We start from the raw sequence: 20,358 nt of genomic DNA, 5'->3' as shown, positions 1-20,358 counted from the left end.
TATGCCTTCTTAATCACCTTGGCTACCTGTGTTGCCATTTTTAAGGAACTGTGGAATCTGCACACCCAGATCCATCTGTATGTTAGTGTTCCTAAGAATTCTGCCATTTACAGTGTAATTCAACCTAAATTTGACCCTCTATTATGCATCACCTCACATTTCTCTATTAAACTTTAACTGCCTTTCTGTAGCCAAATTTCCAATCTATCTACATCCTATTGTACCCTTTCATATTCATCAGCATTATCAGCAACTCTACTAATTTTCGTGTCATCTGCAAATTATGTTTTCCTCTAGATCATTTATATATACTACAAAAAACAGAGGACTTAAGACTGATCCCTGTGGAACATCACAGTTACCAGCAACCATTTTGAAAACAGCCTTCTACTGCTACCCTCTGTCTTCTATGACCAAGCCAATTTTGTATTCATCTAGCCAGCCCACCCCAAATCCAATATAATTTTAGTTTTTGTATGAATCTGCTATGTGGACTTTTTCAGATGCCTTACTAAAGTCCACATAAACTACATCCACAGCCCTTCCCTCAACAACTATCTTTATCATCTCTTCAAAAAATTCAATCAGGTTGGTAAGACAGGACCTTCCCCATACAAAACCATGTTGTCTGTCACTAATTAGTCCATTTACTTCGAAATGTGCATATATCTTGTCCCTCAGTATCTTCTCCAAGAGCTTCCCCACCACAGACATCAGGCTCACTGGCTTATAATTTCCTGGATTTCTCTGCTTCCTTTCTTAAACATTGGCTAATCCAATCCTCTGGAGCCCCACCTGTGGTCAAAGAGAATGTGAAGACACCGGTTAATGCTCCAGTTATTTCTTCCCTTGGCTCTCACAGTGACCTGGGATTTATCTCATCTGGCCCTGGGGACTTGTCTACCTTAATGCATTTTGGAATACCCAAAACTTACTCCTTCAATAAAATGACATTCTCTAGAGTATTCACACACTTATCACTGACCTCAACATCAGTCATAGAGTCACAGGGATGTACAGCATGGAAACAGACCCTTCGGTCCAACCTATCCACGCCAACCAGATATCCCAACCCAATCTAGTCCCACCTGCCAGCACCCGGCCCATATCCCTCCTAACCCCTCCTATTCATATACCCATCCAAATGCCTCTTAAATGTTGCAATTGAAGCAGCTTCCACCACATCCTCTGGCAGCTCATTCCATACATGTACCACTCTCTGAGTGAAAAAATTGCCCCTTAGGTCTTTTTTATATCTTTCCCTAAACCTATGCCCTCTAGTTCTGGACTCTCTGACCCCAGGGAAAATACTTTGTCTATTTATCCTATCCATGCCCCTCATTATTTTGTAAACATCTATAAGGTCACCCCTCAGCCTCCGACGCTCCAGGGAAAACAGCCCCAGCCTGTTCAGCCTCTCCCTATAGCTCAAATCCTCCAATCCTGGCAACATCCTTGTAAATCTTTTCTGAACCCTTTCAAGTTTCACAATATCTTTTTGGTAGGAAGGAGACCAGAATTGCACGCAATATTCCAACAGTGGCCTAACCAATGTCCTGTACAGCCGCAACATGACCTCCCAACTCCTGTACTCAATACTCTGACCAATAAAGGAAAGCATACCAAACGCCTTCTTCACTATCCTATCTACCTGTGACTCCACTTTCAAGGAGCTATGAACCTGCACTCCAAAGTCTCTTTGTTCAGCAACACTCCCTAGGACCTTACCATCAAGTCCTGCTAAGATTTGCTTTCCCAAAATGCAGCACCTCTCATTTATCTGAATTAAACTCCATCTGCCACCTCTCAGCCCATTGGCCCATCTGGTCCAGATCTTGTTGTAATCTGAGGTAGCCCTCTTCGCTGTCCACTACACCTCCAATTTTGGTGTCTTCTGCAAACTTATGCTCGCATCCAAATCATTTATGTAAATGACCAAAAGCAGAGGGCCCAGCACCGATCCTTGTGGCACTCCACTGGTCACAGGCCTCCAGTCTGAAAAACACCTCCACCCCCACCCTCTGTCTTCTACCTTTGAGCCAGTTCTGTATCCAAATGGCTAGTTCTCCCTCATGTTCTTCTCCTTGGTGAATACTGATACAAAGTACTCATTAGGGATCTCTCCCACTTCCTGTGGCTCCACACGTCTCTTACCTCCTTTGTCTTTGAGTGGGCAGACTCTTCCCCTTGCTATCTTCTTTCTTCTAATATATGCATTAAAAGCCTTGGGAATCTCCTTGACCCTGTTTGCTAATGACATTTCATGGCCCTTTTTAGCCTTCCTAATTCCACATTTAAGTTCCTTCCCAATTTCTCTATTCTCCTCAGGGGCTGTCTTGGGGGTGTTTACACTGTTTGTGGTGATTTCAATGGCCAGCTGCCTCTGTGAACCATGAATCACCATCCAAACCCTTTACTGCCCAAGCAACAATGGAAAGTTCCCAGTTTGGGGGCTTGTCCACTATTTTCACCATGCCAGCAAGGCCGTCCAATGTGACAACAACCTAGTCCCAATTGTCCTGCCCAGTCTGAAACCTGAAAACGTCACTGGGTAATTCAGGGATGAGAAGTTTTGGCTCAGTCTGGTTGTGGGGTAGTGCGTCGCCCAGAGTGCTAGAACCCTTCAGTTCATGACCTGTGATATATTTGTATCTTGGATGGGTTTATGACTTGTGATATATATTACTGCCACATAGGTGCAAGGCCCTTGCTGTGTGTTCCCTGAAATGCATGTGTGATTTGTGATATATGCTCCCCACTCACTAATTCCACGTTTAAGTTCCTTCTTAATTTTTCTCTACTCTATGGGATGTGATAGACATTTTCCCAAGACAGGTGCAGTAGAGGATGTTGTGAAATTTGAAAGGGTTCAGAAAAGATCTACAAGGATGTTGCCAGGGTTGGAGGATTTGAGCTATAGGGAGAGGCTGAATAGGCTGGGGCTGTTTTCCCTGGAGCATCGGAGGCTGAGGGGTGACCTTATAGACATTTATAAAATCATGAGGGGCGTAGATAGGATAAATAGGCAAGGTCTTTTCCCCAGGGTGGGGGAGTCCAGAACTGGAGAGCATAGATTTAGAGTGAGAGGGGAAAGATATAAAAGCGACCTAAAGGGCAACATTTTCACACAGAGGGTGGTACATGTATGGAATGAGCTGCTAGAGAAAGTAGTGGAGGCTGGTGCAATTACAGCATTGAAAAGGCACCTGGATGGGTATATGAATAGGAAGGGTTCAGAGGGATATGGGCAAAGTGCTGGCAAATGGGACTGGATTAGGTTACGATATCTGGTTGGCACGGACAAGTTGGACCAAGGGGTCTGTTTCCATGCTGTAATCTCTATGACTCGATGACACTATGTGATACACAAGCCTGTAATGCCATTGTGGTTTGTTTCATTAACAGGTGGATTGGATGGATGTTACCTCGACCTTTGGGGGCCATGGCTTCATGTGGTGAGTATTTTCTTTAACTGAACTGAAACTCTTGACTCCTGATTGTTGATTGTCCTGAACAATAAACAGGCTGCAATCCATGGGAAGAATTGTTGGCTGCTCATTCTTGACCCAGATACAGGTTCCACATTTGATAGGAACTTGCCCATGTTATAGGCAGGATTATGAGAGACACAGAGAGAGACTGAACAAGTCACCTCTCTCCCCCATTCCCTTTCCCTTTTTTAATGTTGTTTAAGGCATGTTCCAAATCACCGATTAGTATGTGTTTAGCTTAGATCATCAGATCTAAGATCTAAAGGAGAAATATTATTTATTTATCAACACTGACCCTGGCAAGCTCCAGCCGTGCACTAATCACACACAAGAACAATACAATTAAGGATAATATTGCAGTTTTACAAATATTAAACAGATTCATGAGCAGTTCAAAAAAAACTCTGAGAGTTGAATAAAGGAGTGAGCTGCTCTCACTCTGTGACTGAAATTCAGCTGGATGGAGTTTCATTTGAATTAGCTGCAGATTCCCTTTAAAGTAAAGACTGTTTGTCAGGTCGTGCTGATAGGCCTTAATGACTGCTGTAACCAGAGGTCCAACGTCTCACAGGTACAATCAGAACTTTTGGGGAGGCTACAGGAGAGAAGCAAAGATGCCTCAAAAGTAAAAGATGACACAGCCTTTTATTGCTGTTCTTGCTGTAGATTGCCTGGTTTCTCCAGTAGTTTTTGGCTAAAAGGATTTTAAAACCTGAGGGCAGTTTCAATCTTAAGATGAATGACCACTGACACACAGGGGAAGGCAAATGATGGGTTTTCATTTGAACTACAAGAGTGGAATTCTTCACAAACATGTTGCTGCTGTCATGCAAAACAGTGCCCACACCATTGAGTGAAGTAGTGTGTGTGTTTCAGTGCTGTGTGATGGCAGGTATATGGCAGGTGTGATGGCACCTCAGTGACTGGCAGATCCTATCAAACACTATGTCCTTTGAGTGGTTCCCAACATACAGAACTGACCATAGGCAATGGGCCTGTGCTTGGATAATGCAGAACATCATGACCAATGTTCTGCTACTGGACACTTGCTAATCAATCCTGAATGTGCCTGGATTTACACGAACCACCTGGGTTCATCTGGGCTCATATACTTACTAGAAGTGACACATATTCACACACAAGGATGTGTCCTTCGTAAACAGAAAGGGAATTAGCATTGAGTCTTTTACAACAAAGGAAGTGCTAAGAAAAACAGTTATTCCCTGGTGCATTCCATTGCCTTGTCTGAACAGAATTGATTTGCCTGTTTGTGTCTAGTAAGCTAACTGGGCTGGTGACATTGCAAAATGTGGGTGACCCTTCAGCTGTCAGCTTACAGTCCATCAGGGAATATTTTAAAAGAAATACAGTCTTTAAAAATGTATCATCTATTCATGTCTTTCCCAGCATGACATCCTGTTTATTCCCCGCGGCCCTAACGTCCATTTCTGAATGTAACTGCTCAGGTGAATGGGCAGGGAGTGTGGTCGAGATTTTGACACAATTAGTGTCCTATGATTTTTTTTCTAATTCACTGTTGGGATGTGGCCAGCATTTATTGCCTGTCCCTAGTTGCACTTGAGAAGGTGGTGGTGAGCTGTTTCTTGAACAGCTGTAGTCCACCTGCAGTGGGTTGTCCTGCCATATTAAGGAGGGAATTCCAGGATTTTGACCCAGTGACAGTGAAGGAACAGCAATATGTTTCCAAGTCAGGATGGGGAGTGGCTTGGAGGGGAACTTGCAGATGTTTGTGTTCCCATTCATTTGCTGCTCTTGTCTTTCTAGATGGAAGTAGTTGTGGGTTTGGAAGGTGCTGTCTGAGGCTCTTTGGTGAATTTCTGCAGTGCATCTTGTAGATAGTGCACACTGCTGGTACTGAGAGTTGGTGGTGGTGGGAGTGGATGCTTGTGGGTGTCATGCCAAAAAGCAGCTGCTTTGGCCTAGATGATGTCAAGCTTCTTGAGTATTGCTGTAGCTGCACTCATCCATGAAAATGGGGAGTATTCCATCACACTCCTGACATGTGCCTTGTTAATGGTGGATAGACTTTGGGGAGTCAGGAGGTGAATTACTCATAGCAGGATTCCTAACCTATGACCTGCTCTTGTAGCCACTGTGTTTTCTTGTGAGTCCGTTTGGGGTTCAGATCAATGGTAATCTTCAGGATGTTGATAGTGGGGGAATTCAGTGATAGTAACACCATTGAATGTTAAGAAGGGGTGGTCAGATTATCTCTTATTGGAGATGGTCATAGCCTGGCATTTTTGTGGCATGAATGTTACTTGTCAGTTGCCAGCCCTTGCCTGGATCTTTGTCCAGATCTTCTTGCATTTGAACATGAATTGAATGGTCGCAAATGGTGCTGAACATCGTGCAATCATCGCTGAATATCCCCACTTCTGAACTTTTGATGGAGGGACAGTCATTAATGAAGCACCTGAAGATGATGGGCCTAGGGACACTGCCCTGAGGAACTCCTATAGAGATGTCCTGGAGCTGAGACGACTGACCTCCAACAGCCACAACCATCTTCCAACGAGGAGAGAGTTTGCCGCCTGATACCCATTGATTCCAGTTTTGCTCGGGCTCTTTGAATCACACTCGGTCGAATGCGACCTTGATGTCAAGGGCTGTCACTCTCACCTCCTCACTGGAATTCAACCCTTTTGTCCATGTTTGAACCAAGGCTGTAATGAGGTCAGGTGCTGAGTGGCCCTGGTGGAACTCAAACTGGGCCTAGCTGAGCAGGTTATTGCTGAGCAGGTGCTGCTTGTAGCACTGTTACTGACACCTCCCATCACTTTCCTGATGACTGAGAGTAGACCGATGGGATAATTGGCTGGGTTGCAATTATACAGACTTTTGTGAAATTTTCTACATTGTCAGGTAGGTGCCATTGTTGTAACTGGAAGAGCCTGGCTAAGGCTGTGGCAAGTTCTGGAACACAAGTCTTCAGTACTATTGCCAGAATGTTGTCAGTGCCTCTAGCCTTTGCAGTATTCAATATCTCCAACTGTTTCTTGATATCATGTGATATGAATCTAATTGGCTGAAGACTGGTATCTGTGATACTGGGGACCATTGGAGGAGGTTGAAATGGATCATCCACTCGGTACTTCTGGCTGATGACTGCTGCGACTGCTTCAGCCTTCTCTTTTGCACTGGTGTGCTGGGCTCTTCCATCGTTGAGGATGGGGATATTTGTGGAGCCTCCTCCTCTAGTGAGTTGCCTAATTGTCAACTGCAATTCATGACTGCAGAAATTCAATCTGGTGTGTTGGTTGTGGGCAGCACTTGCTGCTTGTGCTATTTGGCACACAAGTACTCCTGTTTGTTAGCTTCACCAGATTGTCAGCTGATTTTTAGGTATGGCCAGTGCTGCTCCTGGCATGCCCTCCTGCACTCACCATTGAACCGCAGTTGATCCCTTGGCTTAATGGTAATGATTGGTGGGAGATATGCCAGGCCATGAGGTTACAGATTGTGCAGGACTATAATTCTGTTGCTAATGGCCCACGGCACCACATGGATGCCCAGTTGCTACATCTGTTCGAAGTCAGTCCCATTTAACACAGTGGTAGTGCCAAACAACACGGATGTTATTCTCAATGTAAAGGCGGGACTTCATAACCACAAGGACTGTGCAGTGGCCACTCTTACCGATACTGTCATGGACAGATGCTGGCAGATTGGTGAGGATGAGGCCAAGTATGTTTTCCCCTCTTGTTGGTTCCCTCACCACCTGCTGTAGATCCAGTCTAGTAGCTATACCCTTTAAGACCTGCTCAGCTCGATCAGTAATGCTGCTGCTGAGCCTCATTGAAATTCTGCACCCAGAAGGCATTTTGTGTCCCACTGCTGTTGCTGTATATATGAAAGTATCCCCCTGTCTGCTCTCCCACATTTTGCCCCCTCTCTCTAGTATACACCTTCTAACATCAAGACTATCTCTGATAGGGGAAGCTGCTGTCATTCTTCCCTCAGTGGGTCTTGTTCCTCATGCAATAGGAGCACAGGGTTTTACTGTTGAGTCTGCCCTGTGGTGAGTTTTTGATGACTACTCTGTTAATTAATGTTTATTAATGCTGTCTTCCTGCAGGAGTGAGACTGCATATGTGCTACTGTACAGGAGAATGAAAACAGATGATACAAAACCCTCTTCTGGTACACAGACTGTTGGCTTGTGAAGAACATTGCTTGTTGGAGCAGGACCTAATCTTTCTCATTTCTGTAAAGACAGTTGTCGATAACAATTTGCATTTATTTCAGCGAGCTACAGCACACTGCAGTAGGACAAAGTGAGGACTGCATATGCTGGAGATCAGAGCTGAAAAATGTGTTGCTGGAAAAGCACAGCAGGTCAGGCAGCATCCAAGGAGCAGGAGAATCGACGTTTCGGGCATGAGCCCTGAAAAGTCCTGAAGAAGGGCTCAGGCCCGAAACGTCAATTCTCCTGCTCCTTGGATGCTGCCTGACCTGCTGCGCTTTTCCAGCAACACATTTTCAGCACACTGCAGTACCCAAGAACTATCAACAGCAAAAGAAAAATATCTATACAACGTTTTCAAGAAAAACGGAACCCAATAAACACAATCCGCCGATTTCTCAGAAACAATCCCAAACAAGCAGACACAACGCAACCAAAAACTCTGGGTAAAAACAAGGAATGCACATGCTGGAAACTAGAGTCCACATTAGAGTGGTGCTGGAAAAGCACAGCAGTTCAGGCAGCATCCGTGGAGCAGGAAAATCGACGTTTCGGGCAAAAGCCCTTCATCAGGAATACAGGCAGAGAGCCTGAAGGGTGGAGAGATAAATGAGAGGAGAGTGGGGGTGGGGTGGGGAGAAAGCAGCAAAGAGTACAATGGGTGAGTGGGGGAGGGGATGAAGGTGATAGGTCAGGGAGGAGGGTGGAGTGGATAGGTGGAAAAGAAGATAGGCAGGTAGGACAGGTTATGAGGGTGGTGCTGACCTGGAAGGTTGGAGCTGGGGTGAGGTCGGGAAGGGGAAATGAGGAAAGTCTTCCGAGGTGGAAGATGTGGTGTTCTTCCTCCAGACGTCGGTTGGTGAGGGAGCAGCAGTGGAGGAGGTCCAGGACCTGTATGTCCTTTGCAGAGTGGGAGGGGGAGTTGAAATGTTGGGCCACGGGGCGGTGTGGTTGATTGGTGCGGGTGTCCCGGAGATGTTCCCTAAAGCGCTCAGCTAGGAGGCATCCAGTCTCCCCAATGTAGAGGAGACTGCATCTGGAGCAACGGATACAATAAATGATATTGGTGGATGTGCAGGTAAAACTTTGACGGATGTGGAAGGCTCCTTTGGGGCCTTGGATGTAGGTGAGTGAGGAGGTGTGGGCGCAGGTTTTGCAATTCCTGTGGTGGCAGGGAAAGGTGCCGGGAGGGGAGGGTGGGTTGTAGGGGGGCGTGGACTGGACCAGGTAGTCACGGAGGGAACGGTCTTTGCAGAAAGGGGTGGGGAGGGAAATATATCCCTGGTGGTGGGGTCCATTTGGAGGTGGCGGAAATGTCGGCGGATGATTTGGTTTATGCGAACCAAAACCTCTAGTCATATTACCTTACATTAAAGACATATCAGATTACTCAGACCCCTTTGGCATTATGATAGTCCACAAACATACCAACACACTTAAAACAGCGACTAATGAACCTAAACGATCCATTAGATACTACCAGCAAAACATAGAACATAGAACAATACAGCACAGAACAGGCCCTTCGGCCCACGATGTTGTGCCGAACTTCTATCCTAGATTAAGCACCCATCCATGTACCTATCCAAATGCCGCTTAAAGGTCGCCAATGATTCTGACTCTACCACTCCCACGGGCAGCACATTCCATGCCCCCACCACTCTCTGGGTAAAGAACCCACCCCTGACATCTCCCCTATACCTTCCATCCTTCACCTTAAATTTATGTCCCCTTGGAACACTCTGTTGTACCCGGGGAAAAAGTTTCTGACTGTCTACTCTATCTATTCCTCTGATCATCTTATAAAACTAACATCATTTACAAGATACCATACAAGAACAATAAAAAAACTGCATCGGACAAACAAACAGGAAACTTGCCACCAGGATACATGAACACCAACTAGCCACCAAAAGACACAACCCACTATCACTAGTTTCCATACATACAGACAAAGCAGGACACCACTTTGACTGGGACAACACACACCTCCTCAGACAGATGAAACAAAGAGAATCCTTAGAGGCATGGCATTCCAACCAGAACTCCATCAATAAACACATCGACTTAGACCCCATCTACCTCCCCTTGAAAAAAAGAACCGGAAATGACCTCACCCACCTGAAGAAACCAAGACCTATAGAGAGGTGGGACATACCACCCCCACTTCACCGGAGACTCTCACTGATGGTGTTACCTAGTCACGGTGACGAAATGTCTGAAAACAAACCTTCCAGCTCAGCTAGCTATTTACATAATTTGCATTTATATAGCGCATTTAATCACAGAAACATTCTCAAAAAAATTGGCCACCATGTCACATAATACAATAAGTACAGCAAACTTTTTATTAACTAGCAGCAGGAGTGGAACAGTTGATCAAATATTCCAGTTGGTCAAAAGATCCACATAATCAGGGTAAAACATACATTAAGGAATAGAAATGTGATGCAGGAGATATACACATCACTGTTACACTTTATTTACAGCATAAATAATTTAAAGAATAATGCAACTTTGCCATAAATAAATCTTACTGGCAGAGAGCCACCTCACTCACACCCTCAACTGACTACATTGCAGAGATCGCAATAATACAGTAAACATCCAGTATTTCAAATAGATAACTTTTGCTGGTTTATAGAGAGCGCCAGTTCCTAAGGTGCAGGTTAAAACAAAGTTTGCTGTATTAAGGTGTGCTTTAATAGCAAAGAGAGGGGCTTAGCATGGGAATTAGAAAGGGAATTCAAGAGCACCAATCTGAATGCAGGCTGACCAATAGGAAAGTGAAAATCAGGGATGTTCGAGAACCAATGGGAAGAGTGCAGGTACTGTGAAGGATTGGAGTTCTGGGGCAGATTTTTTTTTAATTGAAGCTATGTCAGATTTGGAGTGAATGTAATAATTATGGGGCTAACTGCAACGAGCAAGAGCAGCAGACTTTGGCCTGAGTTGAGGTTTAGAGGATGTGGAGATACCGGTTTTGCACTGGGGTGGACAAAGTCAGAGGTCACTTGACACCAGGTTATAGTGTAACAGGTTTATTTGAAATCACAAAGTTTTGGACCGCTATTCCTTGGTTGGGTGAAGAGGTTTAGAGGGTGGAAGGTAGGATGCAGGTAGGATCCTCATCAGCAGTTGTTAGGAGGCCACTAAATTACAGCTGAGGATTACTCTCCATTACTATCTCATTATGTGGTGGTGGGGGGATGCTGCTTCTTGCTATCTCTTTGTCTTTAAACTTTATGATTCACGTTATGATTTTCACTTTCCTATTGGGAATGATGTATAATATATCGATAATTGGGTGTTATTACCGGGAAATGGTCAGATATTCAGTGGGGTGCTTTCACAGTCACACTTTGTGTAGCTACAACATTAATAAAAAGGATTTAATGGTACAATGTGTCAACAGCAGGATCTAGATTCATGAAGATTGAATGTTGACATGAAGGATTCCTTTACCAATCAATAATTTTGGACTAACACAAGCTGCCTAGGTTGGCATCGGTTCCAGAGTACTCCTTGAAGCTGGATAAACCCACGAGTTTCTTCAGAAAGGAAAAGAATTCCACTGCCAGGGATCCATATTTTACCATGAAAGGGAGTTTTACTCTGTATCCACCACTGTGCTGTTCCTGCCCTGTTTGATGGGAACAGTAGAGAAGAAGTTTTACTTTTCATTTAAAAGAGTCAAGGCAGTTTAAAAGAATACAGAAAGTTTTACTCTGAATCTAACCCTGCGCAGTTCCTGTCCTGTTTGATGGGGACAGTGGAAAAAATTTTTTACCTTCTGTTTAAAATAGTCTAGGGAGCTTTATATTCAAGTGTAAAACAGTAGAGGCAGGTTTACTGCTTAATTAACCCTGTGCTGGGCATCTTTGAAGGGGACAAAGTTGAGGACTTCTTTCAGTCTCTGAGGGAGCTTTAATCTCCGTAAGAAATCAACTTTTACAAATGCACCACAGAAAACATACTATCGGGGTGCTCAACAGCCTGGTGTAGCAACTGGAATGTAAGAAACCACAGAAAGTTGTGTACACAGCCCATACCATCCCGGGAGCTAACCTTCCATCCATGGACTCCATTTACACTGCTAGTTGCTGTGGGAAGGTTGCCAACATCAAAGACCCCTCCCACCAGGCAGAAGATACTGAAGATACACACACACACACACACACCAACAGGTTCAAGAGCTCCGTGCTGTCCTTGTCCTGAGAATGTTTGATGGTAACAATGTGGAGGGAGCTTTACTCTGCATCTAACCCTCTGCTGACCCTGTCCCAGGAGTGTTTGACTGGACAGTAGAGAAAGAGTTTCCCTCTCTACCTAGCAGAGAAATACTGTGGACTGTTTATCCTCTCACTCACGATCTCCATTTTGAATTGTTCAAAAGGTTTTCAATCAGGTTCTAATTTCCTCTGGTTTGTCCATAGTGTTCATTGCCACGACTTGATGTTGTACCTTTTTCTTTTCTCGATACATGTTCTCAGCAATAGGACCTTTCACAGGTGTTTATCATTTCTTGGTCATTTGGAGACTATCATCCTGCCGTCCAGTCTCATTCCCAGTCCCTGGCCGCTTTTCAGATTGTCTTTCCTGGAGTAGATGAGGATTTTTTTATCCAGATCCTCTGCACTGATTTGGTATTCGATCAGCTTTGGATATTGCTTGTACTTTCTCCTGTCTCCCAGCTCCTGGCGGGAATGGGTCACGGCTAGAACAGAAACACACCAAGTCGGAGGGTGAGCAGGAAGATTCAATGACAACATCAGAGTGAAGCAAAGGGCCAGCCCTCAATGGTGCTGCTGTTGGATTTAGGGATGATGTTGAATCAAGATATTGAGGAGGATTCTGAGAATAAGGTCTTCTGGAAGGGACATAATAGGAACACATGGACCCTATTCATCAGATCATCTTCCACAAAGGAGAGGAGGAGCCAATGCTTCTGAACAGAGGGAGGGAGGGAGAGAGAGAGGGGACAGTATCTTCAGAAAAAGAGAAAACATGTTATAGAATCATAGAGTTTACAATGCAGAAGAAGCCCTTCGGCCCATCAAGTCTGCACCGACACGTGAGAAACACTGACCTTCATCCTAATCCCATTTCCCAGCACTGGGTCAACAGCCTTGAATGTTATGAGCTTTTCCAGATTCCTTTTAAAAGATGTGAGACAATTTGCCTCTACCACCCTCTCAGGCATCAAGTTCCAGACTGTCACCACTCTCTGGGTAAAAACATTTTCCCTCATGTCCCTCCTTCCCCTTGCTTTATCAATATTATCAAATTACCCTGTATCCCATGTGCATTTGCTTTCTTGATAAATATCCTATGTGGCTCCTTGTCAAAGGCTTTGTTTAAATCCACATAAAGTACGTCAACTGCCTTCATCTACATGCCCGGTCACCTCCTCAAAAACTTCAATCAAATTTGTTCGGCATGACCTCCCTCTGACTATCCCTGGTCAAGCATTGCCTCTCCAAGTGAAGTTAGATGCTGCACTTCAGAACTTTCTCCAATTGTTTCCCTAGCTGATGTGAGACTCACTCATTCACTTATCAAAAAGAGAGAATGGGATGGGGGTGGAGGCAGCATCTTTACAAAGAGAGAGAGAGGGACAGCAGCTTTAGAAACAGGGCATCATATTTCCATGGGAACAGCAAAGAGAGATAACTCCCAGTCACAGAGAGCCCTTTAAACCTGTTCCTGTCTGATGTGACAGGAAGGTGGTTAGTTGGTATTTCTTCATGTCTCTTTTAATTGTCTGATGAATTCAAGAGATGTTTATTGCAGCTGGAAAGGACATTTAAGAAATTCACTTTTGAAGTGTTAAACATCGAAATGAATGAATTAAGTAAAACAGAAATGGTTGGACATGCAGCAAGCTGCATCTCTGGGGAGTTGCTAGAATTCTGGTGTAATTCACCATGAAACTCTACAGCAAGTCAAGAGTGTGGAGCAGGTCAGACAGCATCCGAGGAGCAGGAGAATCGACATTTCATGCATTAGGATGACTGATGAAAATACAAAAGATAAAAAATACAGATACAAAATCTTGTCTAAGGTAATTGCCAACTGGGTCTGGGATTGGTGATTCAACCTGAGCAAATCAGTGTTGTACCGGACAGCACAATGTCTGAGAGCCCAGCTCTCCTCAGGGATATGATTGCCTACCTTCAGGAAAGAGAGGTGGAAGCCTGCCTCACCAGCCTTAACCAGGAGAAGGCCTTTGACAGGATATTGCACATGTACATGTGGGTCATGATCTCCACAATGGGCTTTGGAGAGGGAATCTGCAATTGGATCCAACTGTTCTACACTGACATCGTTAGTGCAGCCTCAATCAAGGGCTGGGAATCAGAAAGCTTCCTGATCAGGTCCAAAGTGAGGTAGGGCTGTCCGTTCTCTCCTGCCTTGTTTGTGTGTTGGACAGATCCTCTTACTGAGTCCATCAGGAAGAATGCGAGTCTGAGAGAGATGACTTATTCCAGGCAGCGGAAGTTTGCAGGACAAAGTCGCCCTTGTACATGGATAATGTTGCTGGTTTCTGCTCGGATCCACTATCAGTGCACAGATTCATAAGCATCCATGATCAGTTCGAACTGGCCTTGGAAACCAAGGTAGATTGAGGTAAGAGCGAGGCCATGTTCTTTGGGAACCAGGCTGACTGACCCTCTACCCCTTTCACTGTCAGGACAGGTCACCTGAAAGTGTTGGGAATATGGTTTGGAGGGGTCAGGATGTGTGCAAAACCTTGGCAGGCATATATTGCCAAAGGGATACAGAAATTAGTCCTTTGGGAGCACCAGTTCATCTCCATTGCAAGTAAAAAGCTAGTCATCAGGTGTGGTGCACTCTCTCTGTTATAGAGGTGTTGTGCATGTCTGGCCCATTCCCCGAAACTGCTGTTTCAACCACCTGAGCCATCTTCCACTTCATCTGGAGGTCTAAGGTAGACAGTGCCACGAGATATCTTTGATAAGGAAAGTTGATTAGTTTTTTTTTAGATTACTTACAGTGTGGAAACAGGCCCTTCGACCCAACAAGTCCACACCGACCCGCCAAAGTGCAACCCACCCCATTCCCCTACATTTACCCCTTTACCTAACACTACGGGCAATTTAGCATGGCCAATTCACCTGTCCTGCATATCTTTGGACTGTGGGAGGAAACCCACGCCGACATGGGGAGAATGTGCAAACTCTACACAGTCAGCCGCCTGAGTCGGGAAATGAACCCGGGTCTCTGGTCCTGTGAGGCAGCAATGCTAACCACTGTGCCACCGTGCTGCCCACAAAGAACATACCCAATGCTGCTCTCGTCTTGAGGTTCTGAGTTAAAAGTGTGGTGCTGGAAAAGCACAGCTGGTCAGGCAGCATTCGAGGAGCAGGAGAATTGATGTTTCGGGCGTAAGCCCATCTTGAGGTTCTACCTATCCCTGGTGTTACGAAGGATGGGCCTGACCTGGGTCTGTGGATCGCTCCTGTCACTCATTGAAGAATTTGCAAAAGAAAACAATTTTGATCACAGGTCCATCAGGAAATGGTCAGCATGTAACTTCCTCGAGACTCTGCGGGAAAACCAGTGGGTAGATCCTGTCAGATTGCTCCCTGAGCAGACTGTTAAAGTCATTTGGCAAAAGGCCTCATCACTGGAACTTTCCAACAAGCACCAAGATGTCGCTTGGCCAGTGATGAGAAGGGCACTGCCTGTCAGATCCTTCATGTATGCCTGGTCTCTGTGCTCCATCAACAGACTGGCAGTGGACAGGAGTGCAATATCCCCCTGGAGATGTGGACAACTTGTCAGGAGGTGTCTCCACCTGCAGCAGTTCAAGCTGTTAGTCCAAAATTTTGGGCAGAAACAGTGTATTATGTGACTGAAAGATTTGTATATTTCAGGACGTGGTCACCCCACACCATAAGGAAATGCATGCAGAGTGGGAAATGAGTGATCGCCAACAGAGAAGGACCAAGCACGTACTGAGAGATTCATTGAATGTATCTCAATTAAAAACATTTTCCATTCTTGGAAAACGGTGCGAGTGACAGTTCCTCATTGGAGGCCTTTGGGTGCTCCAGCAATTCTGCAACCTTTGATATAACTTCAGAAAGGTATGTTGCCTTCCCAGTGCCAGGAGGAATGTTGGAGAATGTCTGCAAAGGGCAGGGTGAACAGCCAGAGGTCATGGTCTATGTTGGGTCCTGGGACATGGGAAAAAAGAGAAATGAGATCCTACAAGCATTTAATGGAGTCGTGGAGGAAATTGAAAAGCAGGTCGTAATCTCTGGATAACTTCTGGTGCCACACAGTAGTGGCTACAGGACTAGAAGGACAGAGCAGATGAATGCTTGGCTGGAGAGATGGTGAAGAAATTAGGACCGTAGGTTCCTGAAACACTAGGAGTGTTTCTGCAAGAGGTGAGACCTACAGATTGAATGGGATGCATCAAAACAGGAACAGGGCAAGCATATTCACAGGGAAGTTTGCTAACTTTGCTAGATGTGTAAACTAGATTGGCAGGAGGCATGGGATCCTGACCAGTAATTCAGAGAAGCTGAAATAGAGTAAAACATAAGTGAGTCCTGAAAGGCAGAGGAAACTTGAACTATACAAAAATGAAGTTGTGTTCAACAAGGCTAACTTGTAATGCAAGGAACCGGAGGAATCAGACAGGCAAGCTAAACGCACAGAAGGGCATGTAGGAGTATACAATCATCACTGTGACAGAGTCTTGGCTGAAAGATAGGCAAGATCAGCAGCTCAACATTGCTGGTTATAGATAATTCAGGCTATATACAGACGGGAGTTGAGAAGAAAGGGTCCTAATATTAATCAGGATTATAGCAATCAGGAGGGATGATACCTTGGAAGAATCATCAAATTCGGCCATAGGTAAAAGTAAAGCACACAAAGATGGCAAACAAACTGTTCCTCAAAACAGAATTCTGAGGGGTAGAATATATCTGCTCTTAGAGAGACACATACTAATTAAGGATAGTCAGCATGGATGTATCGAGAGAACATCATGTTTGACAAATTTAATCAGATTTTTCAGAGATGACCAGGTGTCTAGTTGAAAGCAATGTTTTTGATGTAGTCTACTCAGACATCAGCAAAACTTTTGATAAAGTACCACTTGGGAGACTGATGGCAAAGCTAAGAGCTATGGGATCCGAGGAAATTTGGCAAAATGGATCCACAATCAGTGGAGTTTCAGGAAGCAGAGGGTAGCGGGTTGAGGAGTGATTTTTTTGACTGGAAATCTGTGTCCAATGGGGTCTCACAGAGGTCAGTGTTAGGGTCCTTGCTGTTTGTGGTTTACTAAATGATTTAGACTGAATATAGAAGGATTATCAGAGAATTCCTGGATGATATAAAAATTGGTGAGGTGGTAAATAGTGAGGAGAAGAGCCTTTGCCTACAAGATGGCTAGTCAGATGGGTTCACCAGTGGCCAACGGAATTCAATCTGGATAAACATGAGGTGAGTCCAAATGATCTGAAGAAGTTACAATAAATTCAAAATGTTAACTCTGCATCTGCATGAAAATTGGTAGAGTAGTAGAGGATAACCAGAAACTGCAAGTGGAAATCAATGATCTGGTCAGCTGGGAAAAGCAGTGGCAAATGGAATTTAGCCCAGAAAAGTCTGTGTTCATAACTTCGGTACAGCTAGCGAGAACAGGAGTTGCATTGTGAATGCCAGGACCCTGGAAATTACTCAAGATTAGAGGAACCTTAATGGCCATTTTCACAGATCCCTGAAAGCAGCAGGGCATCTAGATATAGAGATTAAGAAGACAGGGCGGCATGGTGGCTCAGTGGTTAACACTGCTGCCTCACAGCACCAGGGATTCGGGTTTGATTCCAGCGTCAGGCGATTGTTTGTGTGGAGTTTGCACATTCTCCCCATGTCTGAGTGAGTTTTCTCCAGGTGTTCTAGTTTTCTCCCACAGTCGAAAAATGTGTGGGTTGGGTAGATTGACTATGCTAAATTGCACATAGTGACCAGGGATATGTAGGTTAGGTGGATTAGCCACAGGAAATGTTACAGGATTGGGGTGGATCTGGGTGGGATGCTGTTCAGAGGGTCACTGTGATATGATGGGCTAAATGGCCTGTTTCCACGTTGTGGGATCCCATGATATGGGATATATTCCTTTATTAGCCGAGGTACTGAATACAAGAACAAAGGTGCTATGCTGGAACTATACAAGCACTGGTTAGGCCACAACTGAGTATCATGTGCAGTTCTGGTCACAATATGATGGAAAGTAAGTGATTGCACAAGAGAGGCCATTGTTTCAAGAATATCATAATTCCTCTGATATTATGAGGAATAAGTGGAAAGGCTGTGCTTGTTTTCCTGCGAACAGAAAGGGATGAGAGGGGACCTGATAGAGGTTACGAGGGGCATAGATGGGAAGACTCGTTTTTCCATTAGTAGAGGGGTCAATCCAAATAACCATTACATATATAAAAAGCAGGAGGGTAGCTAAATAAAGGGTCGGCTCACTCAAGGACAAAGACGGGAATCGATGTGTGACCAGAAGAGGTAGGCGAGGACCTAAACGAATACTTTGTGTTGGTATTCACCAAAGAGAAGTAATTAGTGGAGGATGATCTCAGGGAAGGGAGGGTCAAATTTCTAAGCCAAGTTCCTATTAAAAAGTAAGGGGTGTTGTGCATCTTAAAACAATTTGGATAAGTCCCCCGGTCCTGATGGGATCTATCCCAGAATATTGAGGGAGGCAAGAGAACTAACTACTGGATAATTGACAGACATCTTTGTCTGTCTTTGGCCACATGTGACGTCCCAGAGCACTGGAGAATAGTCAATGTTGTCCCATTATTTAGGAAGGGTAGCAGGGGCAATCCAGCAAATTACAGGCCTCTGACCCTCAAGTCAGTGGTAGGGAAATTATTGGAAAAGATTCTCAGGGTCAAAATCTATATATGTAGAAGCAAATGGCCTTATTAGTGACAGACAGAATGGTTTTGTGTGGGGGAGATTATGCCTCGCTAACTTGATTGAGTTTTTTGAGGAGGTGACAAAGATGATTAATGAGGAAAAAGCTGTTGATGTTGTCTTCAAATTTCAGTGAAGCTTTGACAAGGACTGTCATGGCAGACTGGTCCAAAAGGTGAAGTCACATGGTATCGGGGCGACCTGGCAAGATGGATACAGAATTGGCTTAGTCATGGGAAACAGAGGATAGCGGTGGACTGATGCTTTTTAGAATGGACGGTTGTGACTAGTGGTGTTCCACAGGGATCAGTGCTGGGACCTCTGCTGTTCGTGGTCTACATAAATGATTTGGAGGAAAACATAGCTGGTCTAATTAGTAAGTTCACCGATGATACAAAGATTGGTGGAGCCGTAGATAGTGAGGAGAATTGTCAGAGGATATAGATCAGTTGGAGGCATGGACAGAAAAATACCACACGGTGTTTAATCTGGACAAGTGAGAGGGGATGCGATAGGAAGGTCAAGGACAGGTGGAAAAAAGCTACCTTCAACCACCGAAGCCAGACAGTGTTTGCCCCTGGTGCTTCAGCACATACATGACATCCATAGCAGTCACAGTCTTGTGTGGCTGACCAAACCCTGATCACATTCTCCAGGAAGACCTTCAACACCTCATGCACCTCGTTTGACATTGCTGTGGTGAGTCAGGCGCCAAATGATGGGTTTAGTGATCCCTTGGATGTTTTCCTGCAGGATTTCGCTCTACCCTTGCCCAACCCATTGCCACCTTTCCCTCTGCCCAACAGACTGCCCAGAAGCAAGTGATGCATTTTGGAAGGTCAAGAAGAAATTATACAGTGAATGGCAAAATCCTTAGAAGTATTAAAATGCAGAGGGATCTGGGTGTGCAGGTCCACAGATCAGCAAAGGTGACAGCACAAGTAGATAAGATAGTTAAAAAGGCCTATGGCATGCTTGCCTTCACTGGAAGGGTCATTGAGTATAAGGATAGACATGTCATGCCGCAGCTTTATAGAACTTTAGTTAGGCCACACTTGGAATATTGCATACAGTTCTGTTCACCGCACTACAAAGGATGTGGATGCTTTGGAGGGGGTACAGAAATGGTTTATTGGGATATTGCCTGGTTTAGAGGCTTTTAGCTATGAAGACAGGTTGGATGGGCTGGGATTGTTTTCACTGGAACGCATGAGATTGAGGGGCAACTTGGTAGAAGTTTATAAGATTGCGAATAGCATGGATAGGGTGGAAAGTATGAGGTTTTTTTCCAAGATGAAGGGGTCAATTACTAGGGGACACAGGTTCAAGGTGCAGGGGCAGAAGTTTAAAAGAGATGTGCAAGGCAGATTTTTCACACAAAGGGTGGTGAGTGCCTGGAATATGCTGCCAGAGGTGGGTTTGGAAGTAGTTACAATAACAGCATTCAAGAAACACTTGGATGAATATTTAAAAAGGAAGGGAATACAAGGATATTGATTGTGTAAGTGAAGATAGTTCTACTTTGGAAGGGCAAAATGTGTTGGCACAGGCTTGGAGAACCAAAGGGTCTGTTCCTGTGCTGCACTGTTCTTTGTTCTTTAATAACCAAGGGACTTAGAAATAAGGGAAGAGATAGAGGGTTAGGAGGAGATTGTTTGTCACTGAAATCTGGCAGTGATCTGGAATTCA

The 20,358-nt window shown here is 44.8% G+C and overlaps 1 protein-coding gene across 2 annotated transcripts in view; it reads left to right on the top strand.

The window, feature by feature from the left end:
• usp18 (ubiquitin specific peptidase 18) overlaps positions 1 to 7,829 on the top strand; it is a 53,131-nt gene extending 45,302 nt beyond the window's left edge. For both annotated transcript variants that reach the window (XM_072551423.1, XM_072551422.1), the window contains exons 11-12: positions 3,406 to 3,455; positions 7,591 to 7,829. In XM_072551423.1, the coding sequence (XP_072407524.1) occupies positions 3,406 to 3,455; positions 7,591 to 7,678 (138 nt within the window). In that variant the 3' untranslated portion in view covers positions 7,679 to 7,829. The remainder of the gene's footprint in view (positions 1 to 3,405; positions 3,456 to 7,590) is intronic.
• Positions 7,830 to 20,358: the final 12,529 nt, after the last annotated feature.

The sequence above is a fragment of the Chiloscyllium punctatum genome, chromosome 32, assembly GCF_047496795.1.
Source record: "Chiloscyllium punctatum isolate Juve2018m chromosome 32, sChiPun1.3, whole genome shotgun sequence".
In the NCBI taxonomy this organism is placed as follows: Eukaryota; Metazoa; Chordata; class Chondrichthyes; order Orectolobiformes; family Hemiscylliidae; genus Chiloscyllium; species Chiloscyllium punctatum.
The sequence above is the reverse complement of the archived record's forward strand: the minus strand, read 5'-3'. Positions and strand labels throughout refer to the sequence as shown.